The sequence below is a fragment of the Ciconia boyciana genome, chromosome 12 (assembly GCF_034638445.1).
Source record: "Ciconia boyciana chromosome 12, ASM3463844v1, whole genome shotgun sequence".
Lineage (NCBI taxonomy): Eukaryota > Metazoa > Chordata > Aves > Ciconiiformes > Ciconiidae > Ciconia > Ciconia boyciana.
In genome coordinates, this window is record NC_132945.1 from 20,333,587 (window position 1) to 20,346,003 (window position 12,417).

Consider the following 12,417-nt stretch of genomic DNA (forward strand, 5'->3'; position numbering starts at 1 on the left):
CTATCTGAAGGTTAATCATCTCTTGTCATGTGCCCTTCCTCTTCAGGCCAGCTAAACTCAACTATAATCTTCCTTCACAGATCAAGCTTTCTAGTCCCACTGTTATTGTAGCTACACTCTGGCTTTCTCCAGACATCCCATGCTTTTTGAAGTAGAGGGCCTAAATATGATCTTGTGTCAGACATGCCCGAACTGGCTTTTCTTTCTCTTTAACTTGTTTCTCAGACTTAGGAGGATAACTTGAAGTCCTGAACCTGCTTTCTGAAGAACTTGCAGCTACTTTGAGCTTTCTGGACCCTTCACGTTTAGTAAATGAACTGCTCCCTCACACTTCAGTCCCATATTGTACATCCTTCAGTCAAGCACAGGATAGCATCTGTAACTATCACATAACGGGTTTGAAGCCATCTACTGTCACTTCATCTGCATCCTAGTTCCTTATTTTTAATGGTGAGAATGTCATTCTTGCTCATCCTCTGTTTCTTACTTCTCCACAAGCTCTGTCACAAAAGGATTTAGAATTCATTAAAAATAAGGATAAAGTTCTTACCAAACTGCAAGTATTATATTTGCAAATAATCCCCATATGTGAAGGCAGCCTGAAGTAATCCTTCCCCTTCTCCAAAAATGCCTGAAAAGCTGATGTGTATCAAATTGATTTTGCAGCACATCCACATTTAGTTAATTTCTTAAAAGAAAAACTAGGCCCACTCTAGGCTTTGTTTTCAACATCTGTAGCATGTACTCGTTGCTGCTTCTTTTGAGAGTTCTGCTAAGGTATGCTCAGTTTCAGAGAATGCGAGGCGCTGAACAGTAACTAGAGACAACTTGTGCAATATATAAAGATCTTTCAGAACACAAACTTGTTGAACCATTTAAATTGTATTCCACTTTTGAAATGTTAACATTGCATGTGGGTATGTATATATTGAAAATAGCAGTCCTCAGTCAACCAAGACACAGAAGATACCACAGTCTAGATAAAATACATTTCATATAAATACATTCATGGTTTTTTTTTTTTAAAAAAAAAACAACATACAACCTGCTGACAGACTCCAGTGCAAGTAACTTTCTTACATGTACTTAACTTTCGTGATGCTAACAGGCTGACTAAAGGCTATTTAATAGTGACCAATTTTAAACACAGAAAAATTGTAATGTGGCTCCAGGACTGAGTCATTTAAAAAGTTGCTACTGATATGGTAGTTCCTGTTGTCATAAACCAGCTGTATGCGTCTTTAAAAAAATAATTTTCTTTTTTAGAAAAGCTATTTCCTCATTCCTTTTAGTGACTGTTGCAGTTCATGCACAACTAGACACAGTCAGCTTTACAGACCAGATTTTATTTTTCCCTTTCCCCTCGGGGTTCTTGGAAGATGAGCTGGCAGTGTTCTGGACTGGCCAAAGTTATGCCTGGGGAAGTCTGAAGTTGGTCCCAAGGAGAAGGGACGGTTTAGTTAATAAGTATATAGCCATGATTTATTTTTGCCAAAATCTGTTTGAACTGGAAAAAAGAAAAATACACATACATGCGATAAAGGGAAAACTTGCCCTGAAATTGCAAGCTTGTATGTTCAAGAGAAGCATTGTACAAAATCTTTTACTTTCTGTACAGTGACAATACCAAATACTTTTTCTTTTTAACCATCATATACACAACACAAATATTATGAATAGAAATCTATGAATACTTAAAATGAATCTGTAATATATAGCAGTTGAGGGCCACAGCTGTACAAAATGTAAGCAACATATATAAAACGATTAAGAAAGTGCAAAGTAGAACAGTATCAAGAGCCTTCACTTTTTACAGCATTTATGGTTCAAGTGTGAAGAGCTAGCAGGGATGTGGGAGCTCAGTTACAATTCAAAAGAAGACACAGTACAGGATTCTGCACACAAAATTATGAATTATTATTAAATTAAATCTTCCCACTTCTTCACATCTATGACTTCCAGTTAATAAGATAACATGTTTATAATGAACTTCTGTAAAGAGTGATTTGTCCCTTTTTACAAGTTCCATAAAACAAAGATTCCCTGGCCACAGACTACTTTTCCATAAGTAAAACAAGACTACACGGGGAAACTACTGTTGGTTTCTGGTTGCCTTGTTATGCTTACCATATTTAAAAGGTGAACGGAAATACCTTTCCATAAAGTGATTAAGACATTTAGACCCTGATCCTCTAAGTTATATACAGGTAACCTGTGCCATTATGCACATGTATGTGAAGGTCTAGAGGATCAGTGCCTTGAAAACAAAGCTACCAACCACCCCTCAAAAAAAACCAAACCAAAACTCCTTTGAGACCAAATTTGCTTAGAGACAACTGCCCATCAATTTCGCTGTTTGCCGGTCAAGATGCAAGTTTTGTGTTCTGCATTCAGGTGATGATTCTCATCAGTACTGCCTGCAGCAGTGCAAGTCTTTGTTTTCTTTTATGCTGTGTGTCCTAGTGGGAAGCTCTGCTTGAATTAAAATACAGTGGCAAGTAAAAATGTATTTGAGCTGGAAGTTAAAATAGTGAATTCAACGCTCTTGAATGAAATTTCAAGTAACTTGTTTTTAGAAAGCTTTTCAGTTCACCTTTATTTCAGTAAGTGTACTTTATATTCTTTTTTAGGCACTGTAAATATTCAAGGTACTGACTGATGTGCAGAAGAATCCATCCATTCTCAAGCAGTGCTTTATTAGTGATCTCTAGCAAGTTCTTGACTAATGTTGTCATCTTGTTTTTGTTTTTTAAATGGAGAAGGGTAGACTTTAAATACCCTTTTTTTTCCTCTCTCGCTAAGTATCTTACTATGACAGAAGAATTGTCACAGTTACATTAATTTTTCTCTTTGAAATATAGGCCAGACTTCAGAATGAATTAAAGAAGTTGCAAGCAGTCTGAACATGCTAGAGAAACAATAATAAAATTTACTAGTCATACTGCTTCACATAATGATGTCTGTCTCGAAACTGGAGATGATCACGTGAAACTCTGAAGACTATCAGTGTCTAATCTGCTAATAATTAAGAATTTGCAGTCTAAGATATTCCCTGTTGTACTCGATAGAGATTACAGAAACATTCATCCATTTGGTATATTTTCTGAATGTGTGATATCTACAGTATACACAGACATCCATAATTGAGGCATGAGAAGGAACCAGCTGCACAACTGTCTGGTCAACATAACTTGTTTATTTGCCTCCATACATTCTTTCGATGTCGTTGAGGTAATGGTTTTTCAGTTCTTTCCTTTTCAGCTTGAAAGCATCTGTTACTAACCCAGTCTCTGGGGTCCATGGCTCAGGGCTTAACCGTACTTTGATGGGTATTTCAAACCTTTCTAATTTCACTGCAGGGACAAGAAGAAACAAAAGCATGGCTATGATTACATAATCAAATTAAATACTAATTCATGCTACCTAAAAATCTAAGGCGAGCAGCCTGTAGCTTGTATAATATGGTGTCCTACTTAATGAAGTAACCTTTCAGAAGGGCCACAAGCAAATTTCATCTTGTACCAATGCCGAGTGCTGGTTAGTGTGCAAATATTCTAATAACACACAGCTTGTATGGGATGTGACAGTGTAAAACCTAAAGCGTGCAACAAATGAGCACGTAGCCTGAAGATCTGAGACTGCTGTCACAAGAGGAGACGCTGAAATCTAGAGTTGTATCTTTATTATAGGAATGTAGTAATAACTAGATTAACTCAGACTAGCCGGATGTGCTTCATATTGAAATTATACTGAAGTACTTCTGTACTTTCCATGGTTGAATGATTCCTTCCCAAATTCTTCCTTCCTAAGAGTTTGTTTTGAGTTAAAAATAAAGGGACTTCTCTGTATTTTTGTTACATTAGTCACTTATTTTCCCTTCCGCTGGAAGCAGCGGCTTGGCACATGCACAGCCTCATTGCAACCAAAGCTGCTTCTCTCTCTTGCCCAGGCAATAGGCCAAAGAGGGGTAAGCAAGGGAGGAGGTAGATAACTGCTTCAGGGAGAAGGGCAGGGACATCAGGAACAGGGCAGGGAGCTGCTGCGTGAGTGCAGTACTTGATGGACGTTGCTATCAGGCCTGCGGTAGGATCCCACGTACATAGACTTGTAGCTGAATTTCTAGGACAAGTCGTGGCAGCCTAGCCTCTAGGTGTCAGCAAACGTAGGAGAGTTGGGATCTCTGGCTCTAAGTCTGTCCCCAGGAGCTCTTCTGTCTAACTTCCCACTAGTATTGTAATGGACTGTTTCATCTTATTTAGCCTTATCATGCCTGCTCGTGATGAAGGTGCATTATGTTCCGCTAAAAATGAGAATGATCTCTTTAAAATAGCTTCGGAAAAAAGTTTCAAATAAATTAGTGGTATCTCAATAGTAGATTATTGCTTATATATTCTTTCTACCTTCTAGGTAGTAAAGATTTTTGAATAAACAAAGCTATATGGATAGTAATTTGTCTAGTTCATGATAGAAAAACACAGATTAAAATGTTTAAACCCAAGTCTGAGACCTAGGGATTGATTTATTTTTTTTAAAGGTAAGACTTAATAGTGCCTTTCATTCTTGTTTTCTCAGTTTCAAAAGGCAGATTCTCCTCTCTAAAGTTCGAGACACAGTGCTTAGCATGTGCTGAAGTCCAGTTTTACTACTTCCTTGTATGAGGTGCCAAGTGCTTTAGAGACTTTTTTCCCCCGGTTAGTTTGTTAATTTTTTGGCCCCATAAAGGACTGATGAGGCTTTTGATCATTCAGTACCACAGCAAGGAACAGCAGGCTTTTAAGCCATTACAACCACAAGGATCGTGGTTGTTCAAAGCTGTAGGGGACAAAGTTGCATGGGAAACAAAGCTTTAAAATCTCTTGCTTAACTAGTTTTCTTACCAGCAAGTGTCTTGTAACTTTCCTTCCAAATTGACAGCTCTTTTGGACCTTATTTTAACTGTATTAGACAAGCAACCTGCCTCTAGAATTCAGTTGAAAAAAAAAAAAACCTCAGATCTTTTTTTTTTTAGAAAACAAAAAAAGATAAAGTAGTTAATACAACCAAAAAGTATGTCAGTTCCTGGGATAATAGCAACAGTTTGATGTGGTCTTTGCCTCTGATTAAACTATTAAGTTTTGGCAGATAGAGGCAACAGGGAGAAAGAAGAGCAGTTAGTGAGGATAACTGGAAGTTTTTGCTGGATAAGTGCCATGAGATTGGCTAGCACGATGTGCTGCTTTACTTACTCTTGTTTGCCACTTCTTTAATCTCTTGCAGTATTTCAGCTTCCATTGTAGGATTGTTACAAATATCTACCCAGGTTCCAGCGATGCCCTTCTGCTCAGCTAATGCTGTCAGCTTCTTCTGATTAGGAACCACAAAACTGATCACGTAAGACTGGTCGCTACCACAGGATGGCAAGAGAAGGAAAGAAAAAAAATCCAAACAGTTGAGGCTTCCATTTCAGGGAGTAAAATGCTTACTTGCTGTTAGATACACAGATCCACAGTGCTTTTTGAACTGTAGTTATTCCCCCATACAGAATCCTTCTTGTACATTAAGTCTTCACAACTGATGACTTCTCAAAGGTTGTTTTACGTTAGGTTTGATCAGTATCATGCTTTGCTGTTCACGAATGCACATCTTGGTTTAGCTTCCCAGCTACATCCGGTGTTTAGCTAGTTCTCTTCAGTTTCCTTTCAGGTAGTGTGTTTAAGTTGGGGGGAGGGAGAGGAGACTGGAACTATTTCCAAAACTCAGTGGAGAGCTTTGGATTAGATGCAAAGTGGCCAGATTAACTTTTCTCTGGTATTCTGACAGAAAGCCAAAACACATACTAAATATAATGATACCAGTTTGGGGAAGGGATGGGATGGAACTGGTGTGTATTAGGATAGGGGAAATGCCAACAGAAAAACACAGATTGTTTCTTCAGCTTTTAGGGAATCTGCGCACCTGTGCTACTTCAGAGATGCTGTTTATAACTTGCACTCTGGTAGGGGGGTTTGTTCAATGGAAACCATGGAAAACTATAGTATCTCATCAGAGAAGTGGAGCAGAGCCTATATTTCATGTTTACCCTAAATGGAGTTTCTAAACTAATACTACTCTTACCTTTTGGCATAAGCGCAGATATTGTCAATCAATGGACAGTTCTTCAGTGCTGCCTCTACTTTGCCCAGAGATACATATTCTCCTGCTTGGAGCTTCACCAAGTCTTTCTTACGATCTAGGAGTCGAGGGGGAAGGGAAAAAAACAAAAAAGCTTGTTCCACTGTATATGTATTTTGTACAATGCTGTGCAAGATTCTTCATAAACATGAATTAAAGCATCTTGTTAAAGTTTTAAAGCCAGTAATAGCATGTACGTATTCTGCCAACTTTATAAAGGCTTCTGTAAGAAAATTTATATAGCACTACACTTCTTGTCACACAACTTGTATGAATGTGATGGGGACTCTGATTTTTAAAGCTGTGTAATTAATACCAAAAATTAATGTTACATTTATTCTTTAAAGTCCATGTGCTAAATTAGATAGTGATAATGTCACAGGAAATGGCATCACTTCCAAAATTTTCCTACAGCTGTGAGGTAACCTTAAGTAGATTAGCCCTGGCAAAGCCGACAGGATTAATAGCATGCTTATAATTATGTTTAGTCAAGATCTTGTAATATATTAAGATATCAAAAATTGAGGCCAACCTATGATCTGCAGACACCCATCCGGATGAAATTCCCCTATATCTCCTGTACAGAACCATCTCTGACCGTTCTCATCAATGGAGAACTCTTCTGTTGCCTTGTCTTTGTTTTTAAAATATCCCATTGAGACATTAGGTCCACCAATTATAATTTCTCCTCTAGGATTAGGCTTGTCTTTATTCGTATAGCCCCCTGAAAAACAAGAAAATCCCCACGCAATTATTTTTAACTTATATATTCTGCTGCCAAGAAAATATTTTGAAACTTCAGCTTGAAGTTAATGCACACAAATTGACAACTATTATAAAAGAGAAAGAACAATTACTTCATATGCTACACCTAGCTAAGCAGATAGGCAAAGAAACCAGCTAAGCAGTGGTTAAATTAGTTACTCTGAAATCGAAACATTTAATGCTCTCACCTTCTTGCCAGTCTCTCAATTTTATTTCACAACAAATAAGAGGAGCTCCAACTCTGCCAGTGCTGTAATCAGCAACTTGGGGAGAGAAGAAGAAAGAATACAGAGATTTTTGTCATTTGAAATATAAACTCAAACCATAAATAAGGCGGTAGCTTATCTCAAGTTACTTTATTGCAGTTAAGAACTACAACTATTTCGACTTTACAAAAAACCCCACCAAACCCCCATATATATCTGTATCTTAAATTATGTATTTCCAGAAGCATTTTAACTACCTTCTGTAATTGTTCCAGCTCCGCATGTTTCTGTTAGTCCATAGCCTTGACCAACAGGACAGCAAAAACAGATGTTCATGAATCTTTGTGTTTGAGGTGAGAGTGGTGCTCCTCCAGAAAGCATCATACGGACATTCCCTCCCAGTAGTGCCTTTACTTTTTTAAACAATAGTCTTGAAAGAAGGAAAAAGAAGCATTAAAAATCATTCACTCAGCTCACTTCTATAAAAAGAAAGACACAAACCTTATTCTTCCTTCCTATGTGGAACACCTTTAAAAATTCTTATTAATCATTCACAGATCTTAGTGGACAGCGGGGATGATAAAGCATGTTACCTCTTGTGTAACACTTGAAGATGGCAGAATTCCTGTAACTGAACTAAACAAACATTCCAATTTTTTTACTTAAAAAAAAGCCATCCAATGTAAACTAACTAGTCATCTGTTCTGAAGATTAGTCATTCCTACCACTAAATATCTTATCGATTTCCAGCAAGAACTTGGATTATTTCAGTTAGTCATTAGATGATATTTGCATGTTGGATGAGAATTGTCTGATGTCAGATAGCTTAGATGATTATTCTTTTAGACCGTCTTAAGGAAAAAGGTACACTTGGACCATGAATTATACTTACACATTACACAGAGGTGCGTCGTATCCCCTCTTGATTTGTTCCAATTTGTAGTCATAGCCTATCTTGAACAGAGTTCTCTGAATATAATTCATCTCTTGAACTTTACTCATGACATTTTTATAAATTCTGTCCATTATTTCCTATGAAGTGTTAAAAAGAACAAGGAAAATTACCACATAGTATAGACTAGCACGTGTAAATTAAATTCCATGTTAAAAATAAAATAAAAATCCTATTATTCTTCCTTTAAAATGGGTAATACAGTAAGAGTGAAAATGTCTGCATTATTGGTTAGGCAATGCTTAACTGTAATGCTTTTAATGTGTGATCAAGTAGTCAATTTATAGACCATAGCAGCTTGGAGCAACTTGAAATGAGTGGAATGACGCACTGAAAATTAGTGACTTAGCCTTACTTTTTGCTGTTTGCTTTTTTCTCCTCACACCAGTACCGCTAGAGAGGAAGAACCCTCATGCTGTAGTATATACCTTATATTAGAAAACTTGCCTTGAATTAGGCGGACAGGTAAGTCGAGGGCAAGTAATTGAGTAACCACTGCGGGTCTTCAGGCATACTGCAGTAATTCATCGTCCCACCTGCATTTCTACAAACAGCCTTCTAAACCTCAGATTTGGTTTTAAAATACTTTCCACCCCTCATTCTGAATATATATTTTCTATCAACCATAGCTACAAATCTTGGGTAACATGCCACAGTGTAATAAAACTTGCTATGTTATATTGCTTACGTTATCGATAACACCTTAACCTGTACTTAAAATGTGACAAACTGATTTAGAAAATTTTGAGTTCAAGTTTAGCTAACTCTCTTTGCTAAAGGTTGGTATATGCCACGCAAGACTTATTGTGCTTAGGAGTCCTGATGCTGTACTTTATCCATGGCAGTTGGCAAGCACAAGGGAATGAACTGAGATTTCATTTCACCACTTCCTCTTTCAAGAGAAGTTTTTCAACTTTCAAAGCAATGTGGTTGCAGTAGTTCTAGTTACCTGACAAAAAAACCCACAATTCTGTCAGAGGAGAAATGAATTTCCATTAAAATAATAAGTCTATAATCACTAAAATACACAGAACTTAAAATAAATAGTGTTCAGACAGGTGAAGTATTTAACAGAAGTTTAAGGACTGGCTCATTCAAGTTTGTTACAGAGCACAATGCTTTGAAGTATTTATATGCTTTCTAACAAAAGTCAAATTAAAATTGAAGAGAAAGCTATGAAAATTATGTACTTGGAAATATCGCAGATCAAAATATTAAAGTCTTATTAGAAACCACTCTCATTAGTGTTTTTGATTAGTTCCTTCAAATCTTCATGATTGGGATTTAGACAAACTAGAATTTCAGAAAAAATGTACACTATTTTCAGCCCAGTTTACCTGCAGAATATCATCTAATATTTCCAAAAGCCAGACAAATATCTTAAAGCAGAATCAATTGTAGCTTTTTGCAAAGACTGCAGAGGCATGACAAGGTATTCAGAATTACAAAGGCTGGAAGGAACTATTAACCCTGTATTACAATGTTCTGATTGAATCAAATATTTCTAAATATTTGTGTCTGGATTCTGTTAGAATTATTTTAATTTCGTTCCTTATATGTTCTAATCACTGGTGATGTTATGATGTGTTGATGATAAAACCAAGACAATAGTTCTAAGGAGAGAAATATTTGTTAGATGATGTTAGGTTAGTGTTGATCCTACTCCTAGGGCTTTCTGAAGGTTTTTCCTCTTTGCTGTAATTGTTGAACTCTAGATCCTGTATGCTATCAACTGAAAACGGATCATCAGTTTCAATTTTATTTTTTCTCTGCTAACTTCTTTGTGATAGGAAGTCTGTAGAATTAAGACATTTTGGTGGGGTTCAGCATTATCACTATTCTGCAGTTAATTCATATGAAGCTGTCTGCATGGACTTTTTTTTTGCACATGCATGAAATATAGTCCTTCCAAGAGGGATTATGATTATATTTAAAACTTACACTGTTTTTGCCAGTAGTCTAGCATTTGAATTTTGCCCAGGAAATAAATTTAAATGGATATTTTCCAAAAAGCTGGGGTTCTCAGACATATTAATTTTCACTCGGTTCATTATTAAGAAAAAGACCAAGCCTATATATATATGATTATTATTTTATAAAACAAAAAGTGCGAGTAATTGATTTAAAAACTCTTGGCTCTTCCCAAAAGATGCTGCAGAACAACCAAATCCAACCAAAACTCACTATTCTTAAATGAGATTAAATCCTCCTACTAACCCACAACCACCATGTGGCAAAAGCTGGTGCTACCAGTCTTATGAGCCACAGATGTGATATGATCATAAAAGAAGCACGTGTGATTCCAGGACATGAGGAAGGTTTTTGCATTAGAGAGACGCAAACATTTGTGTATTTTTCAGATAGTGCTAAGACCTTGTGGAATGCAGAAGCCTGGTCACCCAAAGACCAACGTAAGCTATAAAAGCAACTGGAGTTAAGTCTCCTGATAATTTTTTTCTTGTAAGAGGAGACTAAGCATGGCCTGCTTACCCTAAGAACAGCAAGAGAGGCTTAGCCCAAATGTTACCCTGGAGACAAGCAGCTGAGATTGAGCACCCCAGCTTAACTTGCTAAGTTCTGTAACTCAGCCAAATGCCCATATCTTAGTGTGTCCATCTTAGCCAAAGCCACCCTACTTTCTCCCTATGCAAAAAGGAGTTTCAGACCGAGAATGTCAAAGATGTTCTGTATCCTATTGTTGTATCAGTAGCCCAGTAAAACATCACTTGTAACTATTAAAACACATTTATAGTTTTGGATCAAAAAGGGTCTTGGCTTTAGCATACATGTACGTATTCTTGTGCTCATCTGCAGCCTCAGTACTCAGTTCAAGCAATGACAACTGGAATTTCTATATTCTGCTTTTTTCCTATTAGTGACAGTTACTTACACATTAAGAAAAAAGTGTTAGTAAATAGACTTTTCTAGCATGAACAAGATAGAAAGCAGTTTTTTGCTAAACATCTGCTTCTGCATACTCACAGGCACAGCTGCCATCAGCGTAGGCTTAAGTACAGTACAGTCTCCTTTGCTTCCCTTCTTAATTTTACTTGACTGTAATAAGGAAAAAATGTCAATTTATGAAGCTGAAAACCAAGCAACTCTTTAGAAAAGGAGTAAAAAAAGAGGGAGATATATTAGCATGTAATTAGTTTAAATCTCTTCCCCTATCCCTCAAAAAAAAAAACATTTCCTGCATAAATTTTTTCCATTGTGATGGAAAAAGTAATGATTAACAACACTTTCAACTAAAATACTAGATGTTTTACAAGCCCAGCCTGGTTAAGTCGACTCTGTATATCTTTCTCTTACTTCTTCCCTCTAGCACTTGCTTTCTCCTCCATCTTCCTCCAGGAGTTTCTTTTCCCTGATGCAATCTCTGTACCAGCAAAATGTACAGAAACATTCTTTTCCAGCTTAATTTGATCTTATTTATCTTAATTGTTAAAAAGTAAATTAAGTAAAAATAATTAAGATAAATTGTATTTATCTTAATTGGAAAAAGGCAAAGGGCTAAATAGATGATCTACAATAACTGGATAAAGAACTGATAAAGTCAGACCAAAAACTTAAAATCACTTTAAACAGTCTTACATTCAGCTAATCTATTAATAGCTGTTCTTATCCTGATACCCAGTGGATAATGCTATACGCATTTATTAGGTTTTCTTTTAGATTTCCTAAGTATCATAAAAGTAGAGGTTTTAATAAAATTTATATTGTATGACCTGCTGCTATAGCTCACCAGGAATGTTAATTTGCATCATTTTCTGAAAAAAAAAAAATTACATTTCTGAGGTGTGCCATATGCATTGGCATTTCTTTAATGAAAGAAGATAGCTGAGCAACAAGAATGCAGACTGCAGAAGCAAATTTAAGCTTCCCCCTCACCTGATCCGATAGCGTGAGTGGAGAGGAATAACCAATCCTGCAGCCGTACGTGATGCAAGAAATTTCTGCTGTCAATTCCAATACATGGGCCAGAGGCAAATAACCAATGTAAGTATCCTTGGGTCTATGAAAGGAAAGGATTATCTAATTAACAATGATGCACAAGTGGACTGAAAATACTGTTTAACAATTTTATTGTGTGCTTAGTTATTACTTTTTGAAAGACTTGGATCACAAGTGAGGCTTATTCTTCTGCACAGCAGGGTAAGATTTCAAACCACAGTTTATAAACAAATGGGGAAAATCCTACCTTACTGAAATCGGTATGAATTACAGGATTTACCTGGTTTTCTAGGAAACTCAAAGATTCCTTAGTGCTCCACTGCTGTTTCCTCTCCTCGTGGGAGATTTCATCTCAGGTACCAAATTAAGGATGAAATCACTAGATTTTAA

General features: G+C 36.6%; 1 protein-coding gene across 6 annotated transcripts in view; it reads right to left on the reverse strand.

The window, feature by feature from the left end:
- Positions 1–1,028: 1,028 nt before the first annotated feature.
- The window catches only part of ACSL4 (acyl-CoA synthetase long chain family member 4), a 45,574-nt gene continuing 34,185 nt past the window's right edge, over positions 1,029–12,417 (reverse strand). For all 6 annotated transcript variants that reach the window (XM_072876839.1, XM_072876840.1, XM_072876844.1 and 3 more), the window contains 9 exons: positions 11,965–12,088; positions 11,056–11,127; positions 8,014–8,153; positions 7,379–7,551; positions 7,104–7,178; positions 6,683–6,874; positions 6,094–6,208; positions 5,226–5,383; positions 1,029–3,353 (listed from right to left, as the gene is read on the reverse strand). In XM_072876839.1, the coding sequence (XP_072732940.1) occupies positions 3,196–3,353; positions 5,226–5,383; positions 6,094–6,208; positions 6,683–6,874; positions 7,104–7,178; positions 7,379–7,551; positions 8,014–8,153; positions 11,056–11,127; positions 11,965–12,088 (1,207 nt within the window). In that variant the 3' untranslated portion in view covers positions 1,029–3,195. The remainder of the gene's footprint in view (positions 3,354–5,225; positions 5,384–6,093; positions 6,209–6,682; positions 6,875–7,103; positions 7,179–7,378; positions 7,552–8,013; positions 8,154–11,055; positions 11,128–11,964; positions 12,089–12,417) is intronic.